General features: G+C 54.5%; 9 protein-coding genes across 9 annotated transcripts; 4 read left to right on the forward strand and 5 right to left on the reverse strand.

Annotated features, from left to right (window-relative positions):
- Nucleotides 1–134: 134 nt before the first annotated feature.
- On the reverse strand, nt 135–653 carry J4E85_001077 (uncharacterized protein; the record flags this gene model as incomplete). Its single annotated transcript, XM_051465365.1, has 1 exon — nt 135–653. One exon carries the CDS (start codon nt 651–653, stop codon nt 135–137), a length of 519 nt encoding a protein of 172 aa, XP_051331886.1.
- A 4008-nt stretch (nt 654–4661) lies between these two features.
- On the forward strand, nt 4662–6284 carry GLN1 (glutamate--ammonia ligase; the record flags this gene model as incomplete). The annotated part of the gene is made up of 4 exons (XM_051465366.1): nt 4662–4664; nt 4716–4748; nt 4802–4894; nt 5262–6284. 4 exons carry the CDS (start codon nt 4662–4664, stop codon nt 6282–6284), a joined length of 1152 nt encoding a protein of 383 aa, XP_051331887.1.
- Nucleotides 6285–6969: 685 nt separating this feature from the next.
- J4E85_001079 (uncharacterized protein) lies at nt 6970–8711 on the forward strand (the record flags this gene model as incomplete). The annotated part of the gene is made up of 3 exons (XM_051465367.1): nt 6970–7179; nt 7242–7361; nt 7416–8711. 3 exons carry the CDS (start codon nt 6970–6972, stop codon nt 8709–8711), a joined length of 1626 nt encoding a protein of 541 aa, XP_051331888.1.
- Nucleotides 8712–9372: 661 nt separating this feature from the next.
- On the forward strand, nt 9373–11090 carry J4E85_001080 (uncharacterized protein; the record flags this gene model as incomplete). The annotated part of the gene is made up of 4 exons (XM_051465368.1): nt 9373–9822; nt 10064–10096; nt 10183–10437; nt 10488–11090. 4 exons carry the CDS (start codon nt 9373–9375, stop codon nt 11088–11090), a joined length of 1341 nt encoding a protein of 446 aa, XP_051331889.1.
- A 136-nt stretch (nt 11091–11226) lies between these two features.
- Nucleotides 11227–13201, reverse strand: J4E85_001081 (uncharacterized protein; the record flags this gene model as incomplete). Its single annotated transcript, XM_051465369.1, has 3 exons — nt 11227–12485; nt 12547–12867; nt 12919–13201. The coding sequence occupies 3 exons, from the start codon at nt 13199–13201 to the stop codon at nt 11227–11229; spliced, it is 1863 nt and encodes a 620-aa protein (XP_051331890.1).
- A 3478-nt stretch (nt 13202–16679) lies between these two features.
- Nucleotides 16680–17570, reverse strand: J4E85_001082 (uncharacterized protein; the record flags this gene model as incomplete). The annotated part of the gene is made up of 1 exon (XM_051465370.1): nt 16680–17570. One exon carries the CDS (start codon nt 17568–17570, stop codon nt 16680–16682), a length of 891 nt encoding a protein of 296 aa, XP_051331891.1.
- Nucleotides 17571–18578: 1008 nt separating this feature from the next.
- J4E85_001083 (uncharacterized protein) lies at nt 18579–22224 on the forward strand (the record flags this gene model as incomplete). Its single annotated transcript, XM_051465371.1, has 4 exons — nt 18579–18698; nt 18888–19028; nt 19088–22036; nt 22087–22224. 4 exons carry the CDS (start codon nt 18579–18581, stop codon nt 22222–22224), a joined length of 3348 nt encoding a protein of 1115 aa, XP_051331892.1.
- Nucleotides 22225–22576: 352 nt separating this feature from the next.
- Nucleotides 22577–23562, reverse strand: J4E85_001084 (uncharacterized protein; the record flags this gene model as incomplete). Its single annotated transcript, XM_051465372.1, has 2 exons — nt 22577–23406; nt 23475–23562. The coding sequence occupies 2 exons, from the start codon at nt 23560–23562 to the stop codon at nt 22577–22579; spliced, it is 918 nt and encodes a 305-aa protein (XP_051331893.1).
- A 1668-nt stretch (nt 23563–25230) lies between these two features.
- GET3 (Golgi to ER traffic- protein) lies at nt 25231–26300 on the reverse strand (the record flags this gene model as incomplete). The annotated part of the gene is made up of 2 exons (XM_051465373.1): nt 25231–25273; nt 25324–26300. The coding sequence occupies 2 exons, from the start codon at nt 26298–26300 to the stop codon at nt 25231–25233; spliced, it is 1020 nt and encodes a 339-aa protein (XP_051331894.1).
- Nucleotides 26301–27368: the final 1068 nt, after the last annotated feature.

Consider the following 27368-nt stretch of genomic DNA (forward strand, 5'->3'; position numbering starts at 1 on the left):
TTCTCGTCACACCCTTCAACACACCCTTGGCAACCTCCTTCAAGCTGCGGCCACTCAATCGCTTCTTCGCCTGTTCTGCGCACGCACTGCCTGACTCTGCCTGACCGGCCTCATCTTTGGAATTTGAGACCCTCTCAGTAGAACTTGGCGGAGCGGAGGGACTCTTGTTTGAGGGCGCTGGGGAGTTTGGCGATGCCGTCTGAAGTCTGGATCTGTGGAGATTCGAGTTCGTCTGCCGGTGAGGTAACGCTCTGTGATCGCGAGGGCAGTTCAAAGTCAGCTAGAAAGTTTGGCGGCGGCGACATCTCCTTTTCTTGATCTGTCTCTTCCGTCATGGTGCCAACGGATTGTTCGGATACCTCCATCTTCTTAATCTCGTTTAGATATGTTGCCACTCCAACAAGTGCTTTCTTGTGCGAAGCAAGGAGGCTTTTGGACCGAGTCTTTGGTCGGAGCTTGCGCAGAGTTGCATATTCTCGAACGACATGGTCGGCAAGGGTTCTTCTCTCCGCAAAAGTGTTCGAAGGCCACCCGTCGGGTCTGTATAGATCACCGTTGTTGGGAATGGACGGCTTCAAGACCTCGTTACGTCCTGCGTGGTGTTGTGCATCAAGTGGCGCATCGCGATAGTCGTAGATGCTGCTATAAGCCATGGCGCTATCAAGTCTTTGGTCAGTGAGTGATTCAGTGAATGTCGTGCGGTACTCACTGTCGAAGCTGCACCGCTATCTCCGTGTTGGTAGCGGGAAAGCGCGCAAGACTCGAGTGGAAGATGCTGTCAAGGGAGCAGGAAGTGAGAGTGCTGTTGCCAGAAACATTTCGTGCGCGTAGTGGGAGGGTAAAGCGTGCCTGCCTTCATGTCCGTATCGGGCAACCGCAGATCCTCCGCGTTCATCTTCTTCTGACATATTCCTCGTTCACAGGAACTCTTTCTTGAGTACGCTGTAAGCTTGAGTGCAATGGATTGCTATCGACTACGTAACCAAGTCATCTCATCTTTCGTTGGCACAGTCTTCAACAGCAACTACCTGACTTCCGTGAGCCTAGCTAGCTAAACATCCTGCTGTTGCCCCAGCCTCATAGCCTCTCGCTTTACTTCACCTTTCTGAGCCGCGCGAGCCGATTTGCGGACATCCGCAAATTTTGGGACTTGAATAAGCACTGCGATTACCGTGTGGCTTTGCTGATACCTCATCAACACACCGCACTGTTAAACAGTCTCCAAACACAAGCTAGATGCAGAAATCGCGCAGGGCAGGAGCGTCGTGGTTGCTGTTACCCCATCGCAATCGCTCATTGGCCACGGCTGTAGCCCAAGCTTCCTCCCCTCATCATGCCCCAACTTCACGACATGACCACGCAGCACGATTAAATCTCCTTTTCTCGAGTACTTGGTCTCTGCTTTCTGAATTTCGTCGCGTTCCAAGGACGTCCATGCTTCCACCTTTCGCCGTTCTTCAGGTAATGGCGATGAGATGCCGGCGACACCATCCAAGGTCTGCTGTACCAGTGCAGAACGGTAAGTCCTCATGTTCCAAACAACACAGCTCGACCTGTAGTGGGGATCGTTCACTTGTACCGTCTTGAGCGAACGCCGAACTCTGCTGCCCCATGCTCAGTAAGGCGCCGAGGAAACTCAAGCGGAAGGAACGACATCGCGATTCTCGTCTGTCGCTGCGGAAGGAGCGGAGTAAGACATCTCTATCATACTACCCACTTTGAAACAAGCCACTCAGGTAAAGAACAGGTAGTGGAAGCGCATGAATCACGACGTACTCCAGTCTTCCATCTCTTACTTCGCCATCTCCCTTATCCTCTGTCGCAGCGTCACCTCGATGTGAGCGAATGGCCGCCATGTTGTCCCACTCGCGAGGCGGTATTTACATTCGGAACAGACCTCGCTGCTGTTGATCGATCCCATGTCCTCGGCATAGGTACATGCCAAGGCGTGTCCGTCGACGAACCGAGACCGACAACATGGCTCACCTACAAACCTATCACGACCCCAATGGCAGCAGGGCCGATGATAGACGTGTTCGATATAACACATGTACCGCTGTGTGATGGGGACGTCTTATCCGAGCGACCAATTCGAAGCCCTGGAGGTGCCGACGGGAGTGATTGGACGAACACTGACCTTTCGCAGACAAGACCATATTGCCAGTGTACAAACACGCAAACACTACGTGAGGCTCCTTCATTGTGCAGCGACAGAGATAATATCGCGGAACCGTCTGCTCGCAATCCCTTGTTCCATCCCGACGTTTGGCGTCGCAACTGCTACTTCGTCAATGCGTCATTGGCATTCACCATGATTGGCCCATGTTGATACAGTGGACCATGAATCGCCGACAATCACTTCTCCAGCATGTTCGGGAGCTCAGAGGCAGTGATCCGGAGAAGCCAATTGCGCCATTGACTGAGAGCGGGTGGAGTTGTACTAACGCGAGATCAGTGCGCATAACCTATAGCATCATCGACCCCCATCCGGCAGCGACGCCAACATCTACCCCGGATTTTCCAACACCATGCTACTGGCGCCATTTCCGGAGGCCTAGCTTCCCGGAGGTCGGCCATGGCCAAAATCTTCCCCCGTATCGTTCCGAGCGCTTCGTCCAGCGTAGCCTGTGCTGCTGCAGGTACACCCGTTGCTGCCACCCCACCACACCCATATCGCGCTGCAGGTCATCAATCGTCCCGGACCGCACCAGAGGGGTCGTGCCACACATTGCTTCTGTGCGCACGCCGGGTATCGCAGCGACGCAGCCCAGAGGCCAACGCCATGTGGCAGAGACACCGTTCGCCGATGGCTGCGTTGGTGGGAACGGATCGACGTTGGGACGTCTGATGGTTGGCCTCCATATCTCCCAGCGCAGCTAGACGTCGTCTCGCGAACGACTCGCAATGTCTGGTGGTGTTGCGTCTCCGGTTGGTATAGGCCGCACGTGTGAGCACTGTCCATGCTCAGCACCACCACTCCACTGGCTGACTGGCTGCCTGGCGTGAACCATGCAGATGAGGCTCCCTGGATCAGCGCAAGCTATCATCTGGGGAAATACAAGCATTCTCGACCACGCTCCAGCACACGAGCGGGCCTCCAGCCTTGCCTAAAGCGGAGATGACACCGCCACATGCACGGTTCCTGATCTTCACGTCAAACGTCAGGCTGTTTGTGAACTGTGATGTGACGTTTACGCAGATGGTGCTACTTGTGAGATATCGACATTGTGAAGAGCTGTTGTTGTGTCGCTGGCGGGCAAGCATGTCATCCAGGGCGCAACGGCCGGCGGCGTTACTCGATAGGCTAACGTAACATGGAAATCCGCCCATGTCCCTTATCTCTGGTGCCAGGGGGCATGCAGTGCTAGCGGATCGACGGCTCGCCCGCAACCCCGCTAAGCCCAACGTCGACGCACGATAATGTTGAGCCGACGTTGCTGTGCGGCTTTTTTACCTTTGTCGGGATGTCTCGAACGCGCTGGATTAATCACAATCGTGGGGTTGGAGAGGGATTATCATTTGGATGACGGCAATTCGTGCAACTCGAATGTGCCGCGTGCGCGCTGTGTCGCCGGCGGGCCAGGAAACCTGTGGGGTTGAGATGGGAATCTTTCAGCCGTACCATCGAAGTCGAGACGACACCAGCGACAGAGACTTCGAGCGCTCTTCTAGAATAATGCACGTCCTCTGGTCCCAGACAATAAAACGGACACACCGGTCGGAAGGCTATTAGAGTCTCGGATGCTGACTACAAGAAACGACGTTGAGCGGTTTGCGTGATGCTGCCATGACGAGGCAGGACTAACTGCAACTGCAGCCATTGGCCCGAACCGGCCTTATCGCCCCCCGATGTCAACCCCGGGCAACGGCGCGCCCTGCCCAGCGCGACGGTTATGCACTACAGCGAGCTGGGCATGCAGGTGTCGCGAGACGTGGACGCACAGGGTCTGGGTATTCAGGGTTACGCAGCTCGTGTTGGGCAGAGGTTGGCGAAGCATACGAACGGCCATCGCAAAGCAATAGTCGTGTGGAGCGGTGTGTCGTAACTGTCGTTGGTACGGGCCAAGACCGAAGGGAATGACCAATTCGGCAGTACCTGGATAAAATTAGCTGCCCTTACAGCGACGCTACCCAGCGTCAAATCGCTCAAACTCGGAAGCTGGTGAGGCTGTGCGTCTGTGCGTTCGCCCGTCAGCCAACATCACGATGCGCGACAAAGACCGCGTGGGCCTATGGTAAGCCTTGGAAACCGGCGACGCGAGATTGGGCACAATATCACCAGAGAGACGGTACAACCGTGGCTAGCGGAAGCCTAGAGATTGCAGAGTGGGCAAGGCATGCTGGGATGCGGCGTAAAGTCGCGCGTTTAGAGACATTGATTGCTTCTTCATCCCACGGAAACAGTTCGGCGACGCCTCTTGGCTACGGCCAGCCTAAGTAGTATCTGAGCACGGCTAGCCCCGCCACAGGCCGAGACAGTCAAAGCAATCCAGCATTCTTACCTTATAACAGACCCCCAGGCCCGCTATCCTTATCTACTTGCCCATCATAACTCCCCACTTCACACAGAAACCCCTCTTATAACCCCTCCACTGCCTTGTCTTGTCGCGGTCAAGAGTTACTTGCTATTCCCTCACCACCACACATACACAACCACAGTCATGGTACGTGTCGCCGACTGCCCCTACACGCGACTCTTGCTGACCATATTCTAGGCGAACTCAACGATTGTTTCCAATGCGGCCAACGTAAGTCTGCTGCTCGCGTGCTACACTCAAACACATGCTAACGCGCATTGCAGCTCAAGAAGTACCTCGACCTGCCCCAAAAGGGCGCCGTCATGGCCGAGTACGTCTGGATAGACGGTTCCAACGGAATCCGCTCCAAGTCAAAGGTGAGCATTTTCCAGCTTTCCGATCCCACAACCCGATCTCCACGATCTCTGCGATATACCGCGGCATTTGCACCACGCTACGGCTGCGGATAGGTCTAGTCTGCGGTTCGAGGTTTCTAGCCGAGAGCAGCAACTGGCTACGACGCGCCGTGCGATACACAATCTGGAGAAGCCATTCGACGACTGGAGTTGCGAGCGTGGTGGTCTGCATGTGTGACGCACATGGCGCCAATCGCTCCTTCTGCCGGGAGTTTTGGCGTTCCTTCTTATCGCACCCCACCACCAGCCACAGCCCGCAGTGACGTCGTTCCCTTATCCCACCCGACTTCATTCCGATTACCCGAGGCTCATACTGACATGCACGCAGACGCTCAAGTCGAAGGTCGAGAGCCTCAAGGACCTCCCAGAATGGAACTTTGACGGTTCGTCGACGGGCCAGGCGCCCGGCGACAACTCGGATGTCTACCTCCGCCCCGTTGCATACTACCCCGACCCCTTCCGTCTGGGCGACAACGTCCTGGTCATGTGCGAGACGTACATGTCGGATGGCTCGCCCAACGCCTACAACTTCCGCCACGACGCCGCCATCATCTTCGAGAAGCACAAGGAGCACGGCTTCTGGTTCGGTCTGGAGCAGGAGTACACCCTTCTCGACGAGTTTGGCTGGCCCTACGGATGGCCCAAGAACGGCTTCCCCGCCCCCCAGGGCCCCTACTACTGCGGTGTCGGTACCGGCAAGGTCTTCTGCCGTGACATCGTCGAGGCTCACTACAAGGCCTGCATGTACGCCGAGATTGCCATCTCCGGCACCAACGCCGAGGTCATGCCCGCCCAGTGGGAGTACCAAGTCGGCCCCTGCCCCGACATCTCGCTCGGTGACCAGCTCTGGATGTCGCGCTTCCTTCTCCACCGCGTCGCTGAGGAGTTCGGTGCCAAGGTTACCTTTGCGCCCAAGCCCATCCCCGGTGACTGGAACGGTGCCGGTCTGCATACCAACGTCTCCACCAACGAGACTCGTGGCGACAACGGCATGAAGGCCATTGAGGCCGCCATGGAGAAGCTGTCGACCCGCCAAGCCGAGCACATGGCCGTCTACGGCTCAGACAACCAGCTCCGCATGACCGGCAAGCACGAGACTGCCTCCTACGACAAGTTCACCTGGGGCGTCGCCAACCGCGGTTCCTCCGTCCGTATCCCCCGCGCCGTTGCAGCCGAGGGCAAGGGCTACTTCGAGGACCGCCGCCCGGCCTCCAACGGTGACCCATACCAGATCACCGGCATAATCGCCGAGACCATGTACGGCAAGGTCGAGGGCGCCGATGTCGCCAGGTTCGCCAAGAAGGCGGAAACTGTCGAGACCGAGATGGTCATTGACATCCACAAGCCATAAACAAGTCTTCCTTTGCTCCCTCTTCTTCATACCCCCTTTCGCGCTTAGACTATTTGTTTGATGATGTCGCCGCCGCCGCCTTCCTTTGATGGCTGGCTCTTGGGCAACAGTGGTTCGGTCGCGGTTCTCCCTCTTGCATACATCGATTGAGGTTGCTTGACGACTTGGAATGGAACTGGAACGTAATAGCACGAGCAATGAATTTATGTCCACTGTCTTGACTTCGCATCTTGATTGATGATCTAGTGTCGCATATCGCCGTTCTCTCTTGCGTTCGTTGACATGCAGCTGCTACTATACCGACAGCGAACATCCACGATTAGTCTGTGCTGATATAAGCCCGCTGCGATTGGTGGAATGTAAGACCATTCCTCCCGCTACACTACCACTACGGAGAACATCGTTATACGAGTGCTTTCGCAGATCAGGATTCCTTTTCCGCATCACACTGCCATTCGTCATACAATCAGAGCTTGTTGCCATACTGTGCCTTACCTTTTCCACCTGCACACCCCCGGATAAACCCTTAACCGAACTAGCAAAGGCGCGTTTGTGGCGGTCGGCAAGCGAGCAACTCGGCATATTCTTTCCCCCAGACTTCAATCGTTCATAAAGATGCGCTACCCCACTGGAAGCATGGCGGAGGCCGACTGTCATATGAAATCCTTTGGAGTGTGTCCTGAAGATGTCGAAGCGCGAAGAAAAGGCCCCGGAGCCTGTTGAGGGCGTCACGGATCTGGAACGGGTGGTCACCGCGACACACCAGACGGCGGATGATGCAGAGAAAGATGAAGGGCTTGTGGTTGTGGATACATCGGCTTCTGAACGCTTGCCCTTTTCGAAAGCACGGTGTGTGGCGCTTGTTACGACGATTGCTGCGGCGCCGTTTTTGAGCGTGAGTATGCCCGACGAGTTTCATTGGAGAGGAGAGGAAGGAGACTAATCAACTTGTGATAGACTATGGCGGTTCAAGCATCGGTTATCATCCTACCTACTATTGGAGAGGAATTGGATATTCCAGTTAGTCGTCAGCAGTGGATTATCTCTGCGTACAACCTTACGTTTGGTTGTTTCCTAGTACGTCGTTAAACCACCCTCTTTACTTCGTCATTCCCTAACAAGGTCGTCTAGCTACTATGGGGCCGTCTAGCAGACGTCTACGGCCGACGAATGATCTTCCTCTGGGGCTCCGCAGCCTTCACACTCACATCAATAATAACGCCCTTCATCCCCAACGAAATCGGCTTCGACATCTTCCGCGGCCTCCAGGGTCTCGCTGCCGCCGCCATGGCACCAACCGCTCTCGGCATCCTCGCTTCTACCTTCCCACCCGGAAAGACCAAAGACATCGCTTTTGGATGTTTCGGTGCTGGGGCCCCACTTGGTGGCGTGTTGGGCAACATCTTTGGTGGTGTCGTGGGCGAGTATCTCGGCTGGCAATGGGTCTTCTGGTTGTTTGGGATTATTGCGGGGATTTCGACGGTTGCGAGCTACTTCGTTATCCCGATTCCGCCGTTGAAACCCGAACCTGTGTTGCGCAACACGGTGGATTGGATCGGCGGATCGCTCATAACCATCGGTCTCGTTATCCTCGTATTCGCGCTTTCCGAAGGCAACGTCGTGGGCTGGAGTACGCCGTGGGTACCAGTCCTCATCGTACTCTCACTAATCACCATCGGCGTATTCGGCTTCTGGCAACACTACCTCGAGCACAAGACGGAGCGGCGACCGCTGATGAAGATGAGTATCTTCAAAAACGGCAAGTTCACTGCCGCCAATGTTCTCATGGCGCTATTTTTCTCGTCTTTCAACAACTACCTCATCTTCGCCACCTACTGGTTTCAGGACTACCAGGGTCTTTCCGTTATCCAAACCACGCTGCGCTTTCTACCGAACGGCATCACGGGGATTCTGGTGGCTACAATTACGGGGCAGATTCTGTCTCGTGTGCCGGGCGATTATATACTCACGTTTAGTACTATCTGCGTGAGTATATCCTCGTTGCTTTTCGCAATCCCCATTCCGGTGCATACGACGTATTGGGCGTATGGCTTCCCGGCTATGGTACTGTGTGTCTCGGGTGCGGATACCATCTTCCCTGTTCTCACGTTGTTTGTGGCGAAGACGCTGCCGGCGGAGGATGCTTCGCTGGGAGGGGCGCTTATTACGGCTGTGGGTCAGATTGGGAGGGCGGTTGGTCTGGCGATTGCGACGGCGGTTCAGACGGCTGTTGTGGCTAGGGAAAAGGGGTTAAGTGTGGATCAGATTGGTGGCGAGGGACATAAGATGGAGCCTTGGGATGATGCACTTAAGGTGGGTATTAGGACGACGGCTTGGTTCAACTTTGGTATGAGTGTTGCGTCTACGGCTGTTGTTGTTTTCTTCATTAGAGGCATTGGAATTATCGGAGGAAAAGGGAAACGGTAGTTCTGTGCCGATCGTTGAGCGAATCGTGTATTCCAAGGTTCTATCCGTCCGAGCAAGCTTCCTGCCATGTACCTAGGTATCGTCACAAGCGCACATCCCGCATTCAAACCACAACACCCATCAAAACTTCCCCACGTCAACCCACGATCCTGCTGATCTAAACACCGATGAACGCAACCTCCTCGGACAAAAACCCATCAAATCAAACATCGACCACCTGTTCACTCATCAAACACCCGTCGTCTCCATCGAATAACAACGTGGTCCATTCGGGTCTATACCCCAAGCGGCTAGTGCAATCACGACATACCACCTCTCGATTTCGTGTACAACCCCAACTCATAAGCCCTTGTAACACGCCGCCATGCAGTGCAGTAAAGCCGAGGACGATTGCCCTGTCACATCGCAGCAAATCTCGCATTGGAAGCGGGTTGCTGTGCGCTCCAATGAGCGTTTGCGGTGATGGCTGGGGGTGCTGCGATGGGTTCTGGGTCATGACGCTGCCGCGGCTTGAGCTGATTGACCCACGTTCTTGCATCATTGCGAGCTACGAGGGATGCGAGGGTGGTGCGATTGATAAGAAGTCCTTTGTGCCGCGTCGTCGTTGGAGGAATAGCACACGTCTCGACACCTCCGCGTGAAAACCAGTACGAACGTGACGATGGCATCGGAGAAGAACGATGCACCCGCTGCATCCACCTCTTCCGCAAGCGATGTAGAAATCGTCCCTGGCACCATCAACGAAAAGAAGTTACTCAGGACATTGGATTTGAGACTCCTGCCTGCGGTGTCAATTTTGTATCTGCTCAGCTTTCTTGATCGCAGCAATGGTACAAACTTCATCCTTCCCAACGCTAATGAAGATATACTGACAAACAGCCCAGTCGCCAACGCACGCATCGAAGGCCTGACAACCGACCTAGGCATGACAGGCAACCAATACCTCACCGGCCTAACCCTGTACTTCATCGGCTACGTCCTCTTCGAAATACCCTGCAACATCGTTCTCAAGCGCACAACGCCGAAGTTCTGGTTACCTACGCTGACAGTGGTGTGGGGTGTTGTGGCTACGCTGATGGGGGTTACGCAGAACCTGTCGGGGTTTTTTGCGGTGCGCTTTTTGTGAGTAGTCTGGAGAAGACGATCGCGTGATATGGACTAATGACTTGTAGTCTGGGGATGGCCGAGTCCGGGCTGTTTCCTGGTGTGGTGTATTACTTGAGTATGTGGTATAAGCGCAATGAGCGACAGTATCGCATTTCGCTGTTTTTTAGCTGCGCGAGTCTTGCGGGGGCTTTTGGTGGTGTATGTTAACTTTCTTGTGCAGAAGAGAGATAAGCTGACGAGTACAGATCTTAGCGTATGGCATTGCGCATATGCGTAACGTGGGGGGCTACGCCGGATGGCGATGGATCTTCATCTTGGTACGCCCACCATTCTGCTCATGAATTCGTCTCTAACAGCAACATAGGAAGGTCTGCTCACCATCATCATCGGAATCATCGCGTACTGGTTCATTTCAAACTATCCCGCCACCGTCAGCTGGCTCAGCAAAGAGGAAAGAGCGTTCGTGCAAGCGCGTCTCAAAGCCGACAGCGACGCAACGAACGATGAAGCGTTCTCCTGGGCAGAGGTATTGCTTGCAGCAAAAGACATCAAGATCTGGCTATACGCTTTTGCCTTCCACACCATGAGTCTCCCACTGTACACTCTATCCCTCTTCCTAGTAAGCCAACCAACTCCCAAAACACACACGCCACACTAACACTACCCAAGCCAACAATCATCCGCGACATGGGCTACACATCCGCCCAATCCCAGCTCCTAACCATCCCCCCCTACGCCGTCGCAACCCTCTTCACAATCTTCTGGGCCATCCTCTCAGAACGCTACGCCCGCCGCGCCCTCTTCATCCTAACCACCTCCACCGTCGCAATCATCGGGTACATCATCCTCCTCGCCAACACAGATCCCAAAGCACGCCCAGGCGTGTCTTACGTAGGAACCTTTTTCGCCGCCATCGGCATCTACCCTTCCGTCGCCTTGGTCCTCTGCTGGCCCGCCATCAACGTCAGTGGCCAGACGAAGCGCGCAACGGCTAATGCTATGCAAATTAGTATTGGCAATTTGGGGGCTGTGCTGGGGACGCAGTTGTATCGCGCGAATTCTGGACCGAGGTATGTGCTTGGGCATAGTTTTGCGCTGGGGTATTTGTGTTTGAATTTGCTGGTTGTGGGCGTGTTGTGGGTGTTGCTGCAGAGGGAGAATGCGGAGAAAGAGAGGGTGTTGGTGGAGAGGCCGCAGACGGGCGGGTTTCATGATAGTGTGGAGGATGTTAAGATGGGGGATCGGCATCCGAGGTGGAGGTTTCAGGTTTGATGGGAAGATGCCTTGTTTTAGAAGGGTGACTGGATGGAGGATAGGGGCATGGAGTATACTACACAGATAAACGCACGCGCATATCGGACTCAGGTTGATATTGCACTTGAGCTTCCATTGATATATTATAGGCTTTTCACCACAGCCCATCCCGCCTCAGTAGGATTTCCCCACCCGTAACCCCACTCTGACCAACCTTACTCTCCTTCAAAATACCCGCCTCATATAGCTCATTGATAAGCGAGAACAACATGCCATCACACCCTTTGGCCGCCATCAAATTCGCCGTAACCGGCAAATACTCCACATGACCCGTAATCGTCGAGTTATACGGCGCCTCACCCAACGGCACAACATAATCCGGCACCTCCGCCATAACAGAGATGCGACTGTTGCCAAAGCCAAAAGGCACACCGGGCTCGTCCCAGTACGTATTGCGGTACGTGGTTCCGCCGGTGGAGCCGACGTACATGACGAGGGACTCAGAGCATGTCGAGGGAGAGGGAGCGAGGAAGGTCTCGTTAGCCCAGGTCTGGAAGATAGTCTTGTTGTTAACAGCCTCGTCAACGGTGATGGTTTGGTTGTCGCCCCAGCCCCAGCGTGCTAGCGGGACGGGGTTAACGAATGGCAAGCGGCCGTCGTGGACTTCGGCGTAGTCGGCGTAGAAAGGTTCGCGGACGAGCTCGATTTGCTGCTTCGTGATTAGGATAGCGTAGGTGAGGTTCTGTAAGACCGTAAGCGGTGCGACATCCGGGTTCGCAGCGTCAAAAGAGGCTGTGACGTTGAACGCGGTGGCGTTCGCGCTCAGGAAATCGGTTACGTTTCCGAGGAAGTCGATGAGGAGTTGGTCGGCGACGTCTTCGACTTCGGTGGGCCAGCCGAGGGTTTGGATGCTAGTTGGGTAGTTGCTTGTGATGGTGATTTTGGGGCCATACATGGCTTGGGCTGTTTCCATCCAGATTTGAGGGTTGCGCGCCAACAAGCCGGGAGTGTCGAGCACGGGGCTGAGTGGCATGGTGTGGTCTAGAGAGACCAATCCGTGAGATGGGCGATTGCCGTAGAGACCTTGGACTTGCGAAGGGCCGCGCACACTGCCGCCAGTGTCGGATCCGAGACTGATATCGAGCCAGGAGTAGGATGCGGTTCCAGCGCCACCACCGGAGGAACTGGAGGAGGTGTCTTGGTAGCCGTCGCCACGGGGGTTGAATGCCTCGTGGTAGTCAACCCAGTCGGCTGTTGCGGTTTCGCCATTGGCGAACTGAGAGGTGATCATCTTGCCGACGATGATCGCTCCAGCGTCGATCAGGTTCTGGACGGGCGGAGCAGTCGCGTTGGCAGGAGGGTGTAGCCAGTACCAAGCTCGGTTTCCGTTGGATGTTCGCAGACCCTTGATATCTAATGGTATTGTCAGTCGATGCTCATAGACCGCGGTCTGCGCAGTGCCGGGTGATCGTACCGTAGATGTCCTTGATCCCAATTCTTACACCAGCCAAAGGCTTCTCGGCCGTCTTGGTGAAGTACAACCGCGAAGGCACGGCGATGGCATGCTTTTGGCCCACGGTACCCGCAGGCAAGACCGAGTATGAACCGTCACCGTTGGCGATTGCGGACTCGGTGAAAGCGCCTTGCATGTCAGAGAATAGTCTCCACGCCTCATAGACATGACCAGCTGCGTTGATGAAGTAGGGTCCTGGAGCTAATTCCTTAGATGCGGTGCCGGATAATATGGTCAACGAAGAGTTTGTTGGTTTGGAATCGCTACCCTGGACGTAAATGGCTGGAAGGTATGATCAGCGAGGGTCTCAAGAGCGTGAACTTGGGTGCATACCGTCCATGAAACCTTCTTGCCATACATCATCATGCGCATAGCTGGCGGTAAGCGACGCGACATCCAAAGCACCGTCCTGAGCCTTCACCACTGTGAACGGCACAAACGGGGCATCTTCGAACGAGGCCTGAATCTCTTCGCAGCTCGAGATCTTCGCGACTGGTTTCGGCGGCAGGAAGTAATCGATATCGGTCAGAGATACCGTGAATCCAGTTGAAGAAACAGCAGCCTGCACACCGGCAACGACGAAAGACGCGACGCCGACAGACCGAGAGAAGCGCATCTTGTCCACGAAGAGTCCAAACCGGGGGTCTGGCGAAAGTTCGTGATGAAGCTCCATACAGCTGCAGACCTGCGAGCTTTATACGTCGGCGCCATTTCTTGCTCTACCGAACCGATTGATCTCCAAGACATAATCTCCATTGGCAAAGAGTCATGATCCCGATCCATTCCCTAACCCATCTACAACCCAACGACAAGCCAAGTCGGTGTCTGCGATGCTACCAGGATCAAGACCGCCATCTTCCTGATAAGCACTCGGCCCTTCAGCCTAACTGGCCAGTATCATCGGCACCGCTGCGCATGTACGTAAAGGGCGTCTTGAGCATCGTAAACAGGAAGGCGGGCGGGGCGCTGATAGCTTTCCGAAGCTATCGCGCGCTGGCACTGCCAACGGCTCTTATCGGGAGGTTTGGAGGTGAGAGTGGAGATGCGGCTTTCCGAGCGGGGCAAACGTGGTTAGCGAACGCCCGAAGAATGCGCCGATGACGTGGGCCCACTTGGGAGGATAGGCGGTTGCGCGGATTTGTCTGGAGGTACACTCACAACAAATGCAATCCAGTATCACGCTCCTTACGTTCGCAGACAATCGTGGTCCCATCCCGGACGTGTCTTAAAATCCCGAGGTCACCGCGCGCACGTGATGTGCATCTACTAGCAGACGCCCTCGGGGATGTAGATTCCCACCTGCTTGGCGACTTAAGCTCAGGACCGAGGATTGATAAAACCCACGGTGATACGATTATTTTTGTACTGCTCGACTATCTCAAAGAATAGTCATGACATATCAGCGCCGGATGACAGGCTTCGTATCCATTCACAGCGACGTATAGTCAGGGTGTTAGGCCGTCTTAGTTTTCACTTTTGGCTCATGTGAGAGCGAGAGCTGTTCCCTAGGACAACGTGAGATCGTTCACGCATGTGTAGCCCTTGTGAAAAACGACGGTAGAACTGACTACAATGATGGCAAAGTGTACATTAATGCGGATATACATGCTTCTCGCAGTTACAGCTCCAAGGATGTGCGTCCTCCGAAAAGTCATCTTCTATGGCATCAACGTTAACCCTAACCATCTCGTGATGGCCTATAGCCTTAGTATGAACGTCAACGCTGATATGAAACAGGCGTTGGTTGTCGTCATGTACCAAAACATCGCTCTTGTCATAGACCCGGTTCTCGTCCCAAGGCAGACAGCTGTCATTCTTGAGAACGCTGAATAGGGAGAACCTGTCATCTTCTGAAAAGACATCTCCTTCTTTTACCGTACCTCTACCGCTCCGGTTGATAAAGACAGTGAAGTTGGGATTATGATCACATGGCGTTGTTCCGAAGCTGAATTCGAACATACTGCGAAACGGGTCATGCACTCTAAGGGTAAGAATCTTGGCTTCTGGATCCCAAAGCGGATGGTAAACCAGTAGTGGTTTTCCTCGAACGTACTGCCATGCAAAAAAAGCCTGGAGTCGATAACCAAGACTGCGGATGGCCTTGCATTCGTTGATGATGACTTGCATTTCGTGTTGATAGTTGAACTCTCGTCCTTGTTGGAACCCGTTGAGCCCAGCAATTGTCAAGGTCTTACTAACTGAACCGAAAGCGACTCTTGGACCAACGACAACAGTACTGTAAACATTCCTTTGACGAATCACTCTTACGCTGGGCTTATCATCGTCTTCTTCAGGGCAAAGCAGAATACCTAGAAAGTTTCCGTTTGACGCTCTCGAGCAACCAAGTAGCCCAATCCATGCATCGGAGTCGGAATTGTCATCCCTGCCACAGTAATACTCGCTGCATTCAGAGATCCGCACAATTGGTAGTTGGATCTGTAAGCCAGTATTGGTCAATGTGAACAGAGACGATGGTGCCATAGCGCGAGTCAAGTCGGCACAGTCTGTGAAGTCTTTTGGTGAGCGAGCCAAAAAGTCGACGTCTTCAGTTCTATGGAACAGGGTGTCCCTCTCAAGAAGGCCCAGAGGAGAAAGACAACTATCCTCTGGCGATAGAGCCCAGGCGAGGATGGAATCATCATCAATCTTCCGGATGATCTCCTCCTGGAGACGACGAAATGCCCGGTCACCTTCTCCATACAGAAGCGGCATGTTGATGCTGAAGATCCCGAGGAGGCAGTAGGCCATGTCCTCAGCACGTGTCGTCTGCCTCGTAGAAGCCCATGACATCCTTGTCGCGACGCAATAGGAACCGAATTTGTTAATTCCGTACAGCGGTTCATGCCACAAAGCCCCTTTATCTATCCCTGTAATTTTGGATATCTGCTCGGCGTGCTCATCCCGATGGCCCAAGTCAATCCACTGTTGATCGTAGAAAGTGACGGCTTCCGGGGCTAGCAGTTCCTGGAGTGTCCACCCTCGTGTAAACCATCTACTCTTGGGGAAGTCCTGGTCCATGTTGGCTGCTAAGACATCAGAAAGATACGCATAACAGCAGGCCGAGTCCAGATACCAGGCGAACATAGAGTTGATTGCCTCAGAAAGCTCCGCGCTAGAGCTTTTGTCGATACAGCAGGTGTCTACCCACGCGTAGCCGATGTTATCTTTGATCGCCTGCTGGCAAGTGAAAATGATCTTCTGGTAACCAGATCCGACCAGAGGCTGACCCGAGGTAAAATCGGCGAACGACACCTCTTCATCGCCCCAGGTATGCGAAAGAATAGCATAGTCCGGGATATTGGCGCCGAAGAACTCTTCCAGCTGTAGTGTTGTGCAGTTGATGAGGCGCATCTAGATATTCCGTCTTGTTTCCGCTTTTAGGCTGACGTAGATGAAATGACCCTGTCACGTCTGCCGACGCTCGTGTAGACAAAATGATGCCGTGTGCGGGAACACTCAGTAACAACGTGTTAGTAATAGATGGGTAAACTATGTCGCTGTGCACACGGAGTTGCAAAAAGGTGCTGTGGGAGGACTTGACGTGGATGGGCATTACCTGAGAGCGGGGCTATGCTCCAACACTCACCGGTAGAAGTGGACGCTCGAAGCACTCAGCTGTGAGGTCATGCGTGACGCTGCTATGCATGGCGTCTGCGCTGCTTACAAGAGAGATGGCGGGCTGCGTGTAAAGGACCAATGGGCAGACATCCTCGCTGTTGCCTGGGCAGGTGGGCGTCGCGCGTCCACCGGTCGGCAGGAGATGTGTAGGCGGGCGGGCTGCGCGCACGGCGCGTGAGTTAGGGTAAGGGTAGAATAAGTACGCGACGTAGGGTTACAGCGTCGCGCTGGAATCGAAACGCGTACAAATGCGTTCCATCGCGATCGTCGCTATAGATAACGGAAGGGAGGGTTTTTGGAGGTGGGCGGGGCGATTTGGGGTCGCGCGGCTTGGCGGAAAGGCGACCCCGGAACTTCCCACCCATGCCATGGCTCTGGGTGCTGTCGGCTGCTTTTGAGAAGTGGAAGCTACCTTTTCTAGAATCGTGGTCGGTCTGATTGTTGCAAGCCTGATATATTCTTTTTTATTGCACTCACTATTGTTGCGCAGATAGCACTGACGTCGCAATCAAAGCCTCCACGAAGGCCACAGCAGCGCGAATGCCTATACCCGCAATCTTATCCCCATCACCCAGATTCGGGTTGAAAGAGCACATGGTAAACGATACCGGCGTGGCCTTCTTCGGCAACAAACTCATGCACCTGACCACATCCTGTTCCTGCAGTCCACCCTCACTCTCAAACCCATTGACCATGCCCACACTTTTATCCAGGACGTCCAAATCCAGATGCACAAGCGACGGCGACATATCCCTCGCATCAAGTCGCTTCTGTAGCTCGCCCGGGAAATCCACACCCTTCTCAGCATCACCCCAAATAACATCCGCTCCAGCCTCCGCAACCGTCTTCTTCTGCGTCTCATTGACATCGCGCAGGCCAACATACAAGAACCGGTCCTTGTAGGTCATCGGCGCATACCCCGGTATCTGCTCCGTATGCCAATGCCAACTCTTACCCGCCAGCATCGACAAGCCCATTGCGTCGAAATACCCATTCTCATTCGTCGAAGGCGTATCCATATCGTCGTGCGCATCAAAGTAGATGAAATTGAGATCCTTAATACCCAGCCCGCATGCTGCTCCTACGCTAGCCATGCAGTTGCCGGAGAGGATGAAGGGGAAGGAGTTGCTAGTTCGGGCCTTACTAACTGCTAGGGAGGTGCGGCGGAGGACTTCGAAACTCCGGCCTATCTCGCCTTCGAAGTCGTCGACGGGAGGGATTTCGTTGATGTGGACGGTGACGCCTAGAGCTTCAAGCTGGGGAATGAGTCCGAGAGCTCGGATTCGGTTTGGGCCGTCGCCGACGCGGTGGTTGCGGAGGCCGACGTGGTAGGGGGAGAAGATAATGGTGATGGATGTAGCGGGCATGGTGGGGAGATGGATGGAACGACTGGGCACGTGATGAAAAATGTGTCGTTGAGAGGTACCTAGGTAGCAATGCCAGTAACATCTACTTATGCAACGATCTTCTTGGGTCCAGTGACGTCAGTGGCAGAGAAGTAACGCCGACTGATCCTGTATGCTTAAAAATCTCGAGAGTTGCTGTAGTCCTGCGTTTCTCATATTGCCGACTTACGATGCGTTGTTGTCCCACTCTACCGCTCTCAATGCCTTGGTAATCTTGCAATTACGGGTTCTCAACTATGCCGATGGATGCCGACGGCATCTTATAGATCCAGGGCTTTTGATCGATGCTTCAATTCGGCTATGACGCATTCCAACGCTGGAGGTAGCCTACTCAACTCGAAAGCTTAATGATGAAGAAACAGCTCAGTGCATAACCGTAATCCTAAAAGGCAAGTTTGGCGAGCAGTCCAGATGTATGATCAGAGGCTAGAAGAAGTCGTCGGAACAATGGAACAACATGTTGTATTGTGGCTCCAGTATGCTATGGCTCAAGCAAACTATGACAGCAGGCAACGTGACACTCCTGAATGGATCGTATATGGCACCAGTGCTGGAAACGACTGTCTGACGTCATGTTCGATATCGCGTCGCAAATCGCGTCCGTCGTATTTCCTCCCTTCTGTGGCATCAAGTTTCAAATGGATTGATGTTCGTAGCCGGAAACGCGTAGATGTCGAATCGCTGAGCGAATGGAAGTTGGTGGGCTTGAAGATGCAGGCATGGGGTAGTGCGCACGTCCGCAACGAGGATAGCGCGCCGCCGACCTGACGCGCCAAGGGTCGTCCACAGTTATTCTCAAGCCATCCTCACATACATCGCGCAAACCTCTGCCGCCACGAACACGTCCCAACGCGTCCACGTCATCACACTCGACACCCCGAAACATCGACAGACGTACTACCATTCACTGCGCCATTGCGACCGTGACGCCGACACAACTACACGCGGCGAACAGCCCAAACAGGCAACATGCCGCGGAAGAGCGCTGCGAAGAAGGAGGAGCCGTCCTCGGATGAGGCGTCGGCGCATTCCGATGTCGAGATGCAGGACCAGCCGGACGACACAATGAACGGCTTCAAGAAGTTTGGCGTAAGCGCAACCCCCGTTTGCGCCTTCCTCGCCGCGACTCTCACATGTCAAGTGGGAGGAAGGCGCGACCACGACAAGACATTGGCTAACATTCCAGACGCAGTACAACGTGGATACCCCAGACTACACAGTACGATGACTCCGTCGCCGCGCCACACTCACCCGGCCCAGCAACTGACACGCGCACAGGACTCGGATACCAACCCCAACACCACAGCAAACAGCGTCGCAGGTGACGCGCCAGTCGACGGCCGAAGAAAACGCGCCGAAGAGATGAACATGCGGAAAAGCATGTACGGCAAGAAGGCTGAGGGGCTGAGGGCGTCCAAGGTACGCGACTTCACTGCGCACTACATTCGGAGACATCACTAACTTTGCTCCTCTCACAGGAAGACGACACCATCCGCCGCTTTCGATACCTCCTCGGTCTGACGGACCTGTTCCGCCACTTCATCGACACGAACCCCAACCCGCGTATCAAGGAGATTCTCGCCGAGATCGACCGCCAAGATGCCGAAGAGACCAAGAAATCAAAGGCCAGCAAGGTGCGGAAAGGAGGTGCCGCTGCGGAGCGTCGCCGGAAGACTGAGCAGGAGGAGGACGCCGAGCTGGTGCGCGAGGAGAAGCATGGCGGACACAACGAGACGGTCTTTAGGGAATCACCGGGCTTCATCAAGGGCGGCACCATGCGCGACTACCAGGTCGCCGGTCTCAACTGGCTCATCTCACTACATGAGAACGGTATTTCTGGAATTCTCGCCGACGAGATGGGTCTCGGAAAAACGCTGCAGACCATCTCCTTCATTGGCTACCTCCGCTACATTGCCGGCATTCACGGTCCTCACCTGGTCGCAGTGCCCAAGTCGACACTCGACAACTGGAAGCGCGAGTTCGCCAAGTGGTGCCCCGACGTCAACGTCTTGGTCCTCCAGGGTAACAAGGACGACCGTGCCGACCTCATCAAGGAGCGCCTGGTGCCCGATGGCTTCGATGTCTGCATCACCTCCTACGAGATGATTCTACGTGAGAAGTCGCATCTGAAGAAGTTCGCGTGGGAGTACATCATTATCGACGAAGCCCACCGCATCAAGAACGAGGAATCGTCGCTCGCCCAGATGGTCCGCGTCTTCAACTCTCGAAGCCGTTTGCTAATCACAGGTACACCCCTCCAGAACAACCTCCACGAGCTCTGGGCCCTGCTCAACTTCCTCCTCCCCGACGTCTTCGGAGACTCCGCCGCTTTCGACGACTGGTTCACATCCCAGAACGCCGACTCGGACGCCGTCGTCCAACAACTCCACAAGGTCCTCCGACCCTTCTTGCTCCGACGTGTCAAGGCCGATGTCGAAAAGTCGCTACTACCGAAGAAGGAGATCAACCTGTACGTGGGCATGTCCGACATGCAGGTTCAGTGGTACAAGAAGATTCTCGAAAAGGACATCGACGCGGTTAATGGCGGTGCCGGCAACAAGGAGTCCAAGACCCGTCTGCTCAACATCGTCATGCAGCTGCGAAAGTGCTGCAACCACCCATATCTTTTCGAAGGCGCCGAGCCTGGTCCGCCATACACCACCGACGAGCATCTCGTTACCAATGCTGCGAAGATGGTCATGCTGGATAAGCTGCTGAAACGTATGAAGGCTCAGGGCAGTCGAGTGCTCATCTTCTCGCAGATGAGTCGTGTGCTAGACATCATGGAGGACTACTCAGTCATGCGCGATTACAAGTACTGCCGTATCGACGGTTCGACCGCCCATGAGGACCGTATTCAGGCTATAGACGACTACAATAAGGAGGGGTCGGAGAAGTTCCTGTTCCTCCTGACTACCCGTGCTGGTGGACTGGGTATCAACTTGACGTCTGCTGATATCGTCGTTCTCTTCGACAGTGACTGGAACCCGCAGGCTGATTTGCAAGCCATGGACCGTGCCCATCGTATTGGTCAGACCAAGCAGGTCTACGTCTTCCGATTCGTCACCGAGATGGCCATTGAAGAGAAGGTGCTTGAACGTGCGGCTCAGAAGCTGCGTCTCGACCAGCTAGTCATTCAGCAAGGCCGCTCGCAACAACCCGTCAAGAACGCCGCATCCAAGGACGAGCTCCTGACCATGATCCAGCACGGCGCCGAGAAGGTGTTTGCAAGCAAGGGCCCCGTCGGTCCAGCAGCTGATGGCGAGCTTGCTGATGACGACTTCGAGGCTGTCATGCGTCGTGGTGAAGAGATGACGGAGAAGCTCAACAAGAGGTACGAGACGCTCGGTCTTGACGATCTCCAGAAGTTCACTTCCGACTCAACCTACGAGTGGAATGGCGAGACCTTCCAACCACGAAAGAAGGAAATCGGCATCTCCTGGATCAACCCCTCGAAGCGTGAGCGCAAGGAACAAAACTACGGCATTGATTCGTACTACCGCAAGACGCTGGTCACTGGTGGACGAACAGAGAACAAGCAACCCAGAATACCCCGCGCGCCCAAGCAGATTACCATCCACGACTACCAATTCTTCCCCAAGCGACTTTCCGAACTCCAAGACAAGGAAACTGCATGGTACCGCAAGGAGAACAACCTCAAAGCCCCTCTCCCTGAAGGTCCGGATGAGGATCTCGAAGCCCGTGAGGCCGACCAGCAACTTGCGCAGCAGGAGATTGATGATGCGGAGCCACTGACAGAAGAGGAGAAGGCTGAGAAAGAACGCCTGATAGAAGAGGGATTCCCTGAATGGAACAAGCGTGACTTCCAGCAGTTCCTCAACGGCAGCGCCAAGTACGGTCGCCAAAACTACGAGGGTATATCGGAGGAGGTCGACGGCAAAGACGCCGACGAGATCAAAGCTTACGCCAAGGTCTTCTGGAAGAAGTACAAGTCACTGGACAACTGGCAAAAGCATCTGGGTGTCATCGAAGAGGGCGAGCTCCGCGTCCGTCAGTCGGAAGAGAAGAAGCGCCTCATCGCCAAGAAGATTGGCATGTACCGCATGCCTCTCCAGCAGATGCAGATCAAATACACCGTCTCGACCACCAACAAGAAGGTGTACACCGAGGAGGAAGACAAGTTCCTCGTCGTCATGCTGCACAAGCACGGCGTCGAAGGCGAGTACATCTACGAGAAGATCCGCGACGAGATCCGCGAATCGCCCCTCTTCCGCTTCGACTGGTTCTTCCTCTCGCGCACACCACAGGAGATTGGTCGTCGCTGCACTACGCTCATCTCGGCTATCGTGCGCGAGCTCGGCGAGGGCGATCTCAAGAACAAGAATGGCAAGCGTGGGTACGAGGAAGAGGAGACGGAGGAGGAGGAAGAAGAGCAGCCGAAGAAGAAGTCTAAGAATGGTGTCAAGGTATGTTGAGTTTGAATGTGTTGATGATGCCGTATACTAATAGAGAGCAGAACAAGCAGCTCGACACTGTCAAGGGCAAGGCCGGATCGGCATCCGCGACACCATCTCGTGCAAGCAGCGTTGCGACAAATGGATCGGCGACTAAGGGTTCGGCGACCAAGGGCAAGGGCAAGGGCAAGAAGAAGTAGTGTTTTTGATGCGTCAGTGTCGAAGGGAAGCATGTTGCGGTGTTTTGGCGTTATAAAGACGGGCCAGCGTGTTTTAGCGCACTACATCCTCGGTACGGGTATGTTGAGCTTTGATCCGTCCACGACGGTATGGGTGGGTGTTTGCGTGTTGCATTTGTAATTGTACAAGATGAATCGAGGTGTTCATATTCTATTTCCTGAGTTCATAATGTGTCGTCGAATTCGTGTTCATGCATTTCCTTCACCAGGTCGAAAGGTATCGGTCCCGTCACTGTCGGCCAATCCCTAGCACAAGCGTCTCGAAAGTGCAATATATACATTAGAGAAGAAACTCATAAACATCATAAACTCATCAAGCCTTAATCTCAATCCCTTGCTGCCCCTCACACGCGCTTATCTCGCCAAAGTACCACAAATGCGCATCCACATCAACCCCAAAATCCCCCTCATTCCCCTTGAGATTCAGATTTCCCGTCAACATATTCACATCCCCCGCCGCGGGCTGCACATCATTCCCACTAGTAACATAGTACTCAGGACTAATATGCCTATACCCCAACAGCGCCGGCGGCAACTTAGGCACCGGATCGTTCTTATGCGTAACACGATACGTCTCGCCCATCCCGCTCTTAGTGATGTAATCGCTCACGCCCGCCAGCCCGATCTTCGGCGCGCCGTACGTGTATAGGTCTACGGTCGTGCCGGTGGATCGTAGATAGCCCGCTGCGAGACTCGCGAGTGCGCCGCCGAGGGAATGGCCTGTTGCTACGATGCGGTAGGTAGGATACTGTTTCCTTGCTGTGGCCAGCGCCGCTAAGACGGGTTTCTGTGCTTCGAGCCAGGAGTTCCAGAAGCCGGTTGAGGCATTGCAGGTTGGGCAGATGGTTGTTGGTAGAACTGGGAAGGCTACGTTTGTGATCCAGTTACGCACAGAGCGGGAGCCGCGGAAGGAGATGACGATGATTTGGTTTGTGGAGTCTGTGGCTACGAAACCGGTGACGTCGGATTTTATGCTGTTTTCGAATTCGGAGAGGGTGTTTGTGTTGGCGGCTTCGATGAGGGGGCAGTTGCCTTGCGGGCAGGTGACTTTTGTGTTGGGGCTGTTGTTGTTGCTGAGGCAGTAGGCGGCGGCGGAGTATTGGGAGTAGAATTCGAGTTGCGAGAGGAGGGTTGAGGATACCGCTGTTGGGTGGGTGGGTTAGTGGGGGTGTTTGGTGTGGAGATGGTGTTGGGGGGAGGTGTGAATGTACCTCTGCCTTCGATCTCGACGGGTGCTGCAGTGACAGAGTGAACTGCACCGAGCAGTAAGGCTCCTAAACGGAGGACTGAGGGTGCCATGTTGATTGACGGGTATGTCGAAACGGTCAGGTCGATGTCAATATACGACAATAATGTACCGACGACGAGACAAATAACCCGATATAAGCACAAGGTGAGAGAACACACCACACGCCAGCCTGACTACGAACCTACCACTCGCGTGAAACGCGACAGACTATATACTTACCCACGCCATCTTGACTAACCTCAGCACACCAGGTCCTTCCAAGCCCTGCGCGGTGAGTATTCCCGGCGGTCAAAGTAAACGGACCAGGTAGTGGGACCATCCTGGACCATTGTGGTGATCGGCGCCCACACCAGAGCTACGGGTACCGGGGTGAGATGACGCTTGTTCTGGCGCTTGTCCAGGGGATGTCTGTGCCCAACGTGGCTATCCTAAGATTAGACATTTCGCCGCTGGGCTGGATAGACGCCACACAAGACACCATAGTGGAATGCGGTTGTTGGAGATGCCGGAAAGCTCAGCCCCATAAGATGCCGGAAGACTCAGCTTCGAGATCGGCATAACCTTAAGTGTCGCAGATGTCGCAGTCGTCGCAGTTCGTCGTCGGCTTTATCGGTAGAACTACACGTTCAACCAGACCCACCTACTCCATTCGTGTCGCCTTCCCTTTCCAAACCGATTAGTCGACGTTGTTCAGTTCGGCGCTTTTGTGTGCACGCGACGAAACGAACGCATGATCCCGCACACTACCGCATGCAGCATGCATGAAAGAAGGCGTTTACCGGCATTCAGCCACAAGCAACAGCGTTGTGTGACAGCCAATGAATGTAAATACCGAGGTATAATAGCCTGACATCAGCGATAGAGCGTCGAGTATTGGAAAGTAGGATGATGTCTTTTTCTGGTCATGGATGGAGAGTGCATTATGTTTACTTGTTGCACTGCCGCTCAGCTGTCAGCGCATTCTCAGCATGTGCTACTGCGGTGCTTGTATAAGCCGGAACGTGCGGAACTGGCTTGCACGCGACAAACGGGTATTTGTCGTGATGGAGGTGGAGCGCTCATTTGGTGGTGCTGAATGTTGCGGGGTAAGAGCATGACGTAGTCAACTTAGATGCGCCTCGTGGCTTTCGCTAACGTGGACAGGAAGGTACCTAAACAGCAACATCACGGAGCAGACCAGAAGCTGTTTGTACCCCGAACTCATGTGGTGGTGTAGAAGCAAGAAACGTCGGTGTCAGCCCCCTTCTGGGCTAGTGCACGGTACTTATGCGGGGTGCGCAACAGTCCCAATAATCGCGTTGGTGGGCTGAATGCACCCCAGGCACTGGCGTTCCTGGCTCAGCGGCTAACGTATATCTCCGAATCCTCCCAGTCGCGTGCTGCATTTCAAGTCAGCTGTCCACGGGCATGTTACGCATATGGAGAACGAGGCTTTCAAATTTTTTCCTGCTTTGGCAGAATCTTTCATTTCCACCGGCTGCGATAGATCGGGGCTAGTCGCTAAAGGTACAGAACTCCGTGCTGCTTGAGTCGTGATGTGTGGGGAAGAAAGCGAAATACGCGAAATGGCAGAACCACATGGTATCGCAAGATGTACAAGGGTGAGACGGCGAGAAATCGGCAAAAGAGAAATGTACCGTGAGGCCCAAAGCGGTACCAAAGGGGTTGAGGCTCTCAAATCTAGGCTACTTGTTACCGCGTTTGAGCACGGCACGGGCCTACTGCGGTGGGACGAAGGGTTTGACGAGCATCTCACTGAATCTGGAATCGCTGTTAGTACACGGTATCCTGAGTCGGTGTGCAATACCCACTTCTCGAGCTTCTCCTTGCCGCGCACCTCCTCGACCAACAGCGGCATCTTGACCACGTTGAACTCGTCGTAGAGCTCTTCGATCTGATCGAGGTACTTCTTCTGCATCTTCCGTCGCGCATTGCACTGCTCGCAGGGGTTGTCCTCCTTGGGGAACAGCAGCTGGTTTACGACGATGGAGTGCGTGTCGATTTCGTAGCTGTTGAGCTCCTGGATCATCCTCTCCGTCTCGTACAGACTCAGGAACTCGGGAATGCAGACACACACAAAGGTGGTGAGGTCGGCGTCCTTGAACTGGCCATTGACTTCTCCAATGGTCTCGCGCAGGTTCTCCATCTTCTCAACCAGCTCGTCCATGTTTTGTCCGTTGGGTAGTCTGCCGGATGCACCAAGGAAAGAGTTGAGCATGGGCCCGAATTGGCGCGAGAGTTGCGAGACCTTAGAGAGGGCCTTCTCCATAACGGTGGGAAATTGGAGGAAGCGCAGCGTGTGGCCCGTGGGCGCCGTGTCGAAGATGATGACTTCGTAGGACATGGACTTGACCTGCTTGAGCACTTCGGCAAAGGACATGGCTTCGTCCACACCGGGAATGCTAAAGGCCAGATCTTGCATCATGCTGCCCATGCCGCCCAGGCCCGCCATGGGATCTTGGCCCTCCTCCGCCCCGCTCGCCAGCAAGTCTTGTATACTGCCGTTGGGGTCGATCTCCATGGCGCTGAGGTTGTCGAAGCCGTTGACGAGGCGCGCGTCCTTGCCGAACTTCTGGTTGAAGGCATCCGAGAGGTTGTGGGCGGGGTCGGTCGAGATGAGGAGGACCGACTTGCGGTGCTTTGCGAGCTGGATGGCGAGAGAGCAGGAGGTTGTTGTCTTTCCTACACCACCCTTGCCGCCGACGAATATCCACCGGAGCGTCTTCTGGTCGAGGATGGACTGGAGCGTGGGCGCCATGTCGGCGTCGATGAGCGCGGTCGAGGCCATGCCTGCGTGATCGGGGTATGGCGGTATGGAGAGAGGTGGTGTATGCTGTAGAAGAAGTTGTCAGTCATGTTCTGCGCAGCCTAAACATAGTGCCTGCCTGCTTCCCGAAGCTTCGGAGGGGCAATGCAACCTGGAAGTGCCTACCTTCCGAATCTCCTCAACTCTTCAAAGCCCTTTCTGTATAGCGCGCCTAATATATGCGTGCAAGAGGCGTGGAATGACTACGGTAAGGGGAGTCGTAGTATGGTTGCGTTGTTGCAGAACAAACAAGTCGCGCAGGAAAGTTGAATGGGTGGGAATGCGGGCAGGCGCGTCATGCGCTAGTGCGCCACGGCACAGCCACATGTGGCGCTCACCCCGCCCAACTTTGTAATGATGCCACCAACTAGCTCTACAACCCCAACCTGGGACGCATCCAGCACCCCGCCGCCGCTACATGCATTCCTGAGATCCAGACGTACGCCTTACTCTAGCCCTCAAGCGAACACACGATCTGAGTCAGAAGTGCAACCTCTTGTTCGCTGCGCGCATCTTCTTCGCCGTGCAGCCTTCGCAAACAGTCGTGATTGGTAGCGCACCTTCGGCTTACAAGACGATGACCTATTGGCTCCCACGCAGCCACATGCAGAGATGAGGGACTTGTCCCGGTGTCAGCTTAGCGGCGGCTACCTACCAACATCCATTCGACCTCCAAGGTCTGCCCTTTCCTCCTAGAATATCCGTCAGCTTCACCTGTCCATCCCAACACCAGCAGCTGTCGCTCACCGGCATTTAATGTGACCAAGCACGCTCTTTGACCATTTGCGTCACAGCTTGCTACAATGGCGGCACGATCTCTGCAATACGTGGAAGATGCCTTAAACTCGTCGGGCCCGATCATTGAGGATATCACAGAACTGTGCGACTTCTGTGTTAAGCTTACAGAGAGAATCTTGGGAAACGATGTAGGCGAGAGTCAGACGACATGTGAATCGTTTTTCATCACGAAAACTACTCGAGAGATGTGCCAATTCTGCAAGCTCATTTCAACAGACTCTGATAGGACGGGGTTTTTTGTTTCTAAGCACT

The sequence above is a fragment of the Alternaria conjuncta genome (assembly GCF_024043145.1).
Source record: "Alternaria conjuncta strain BMP 0040 chromosome Unknown scaffold_1, whole genome shotgun sequence".
Classification (NCBI taxonomy): domain Eukaryota; kingdom Fungi; phylum Ascomycota; class Dothideomycetes; order Pleosporales; family Pleosporaceae; genus Alternaria; species Alternaria conjuncta.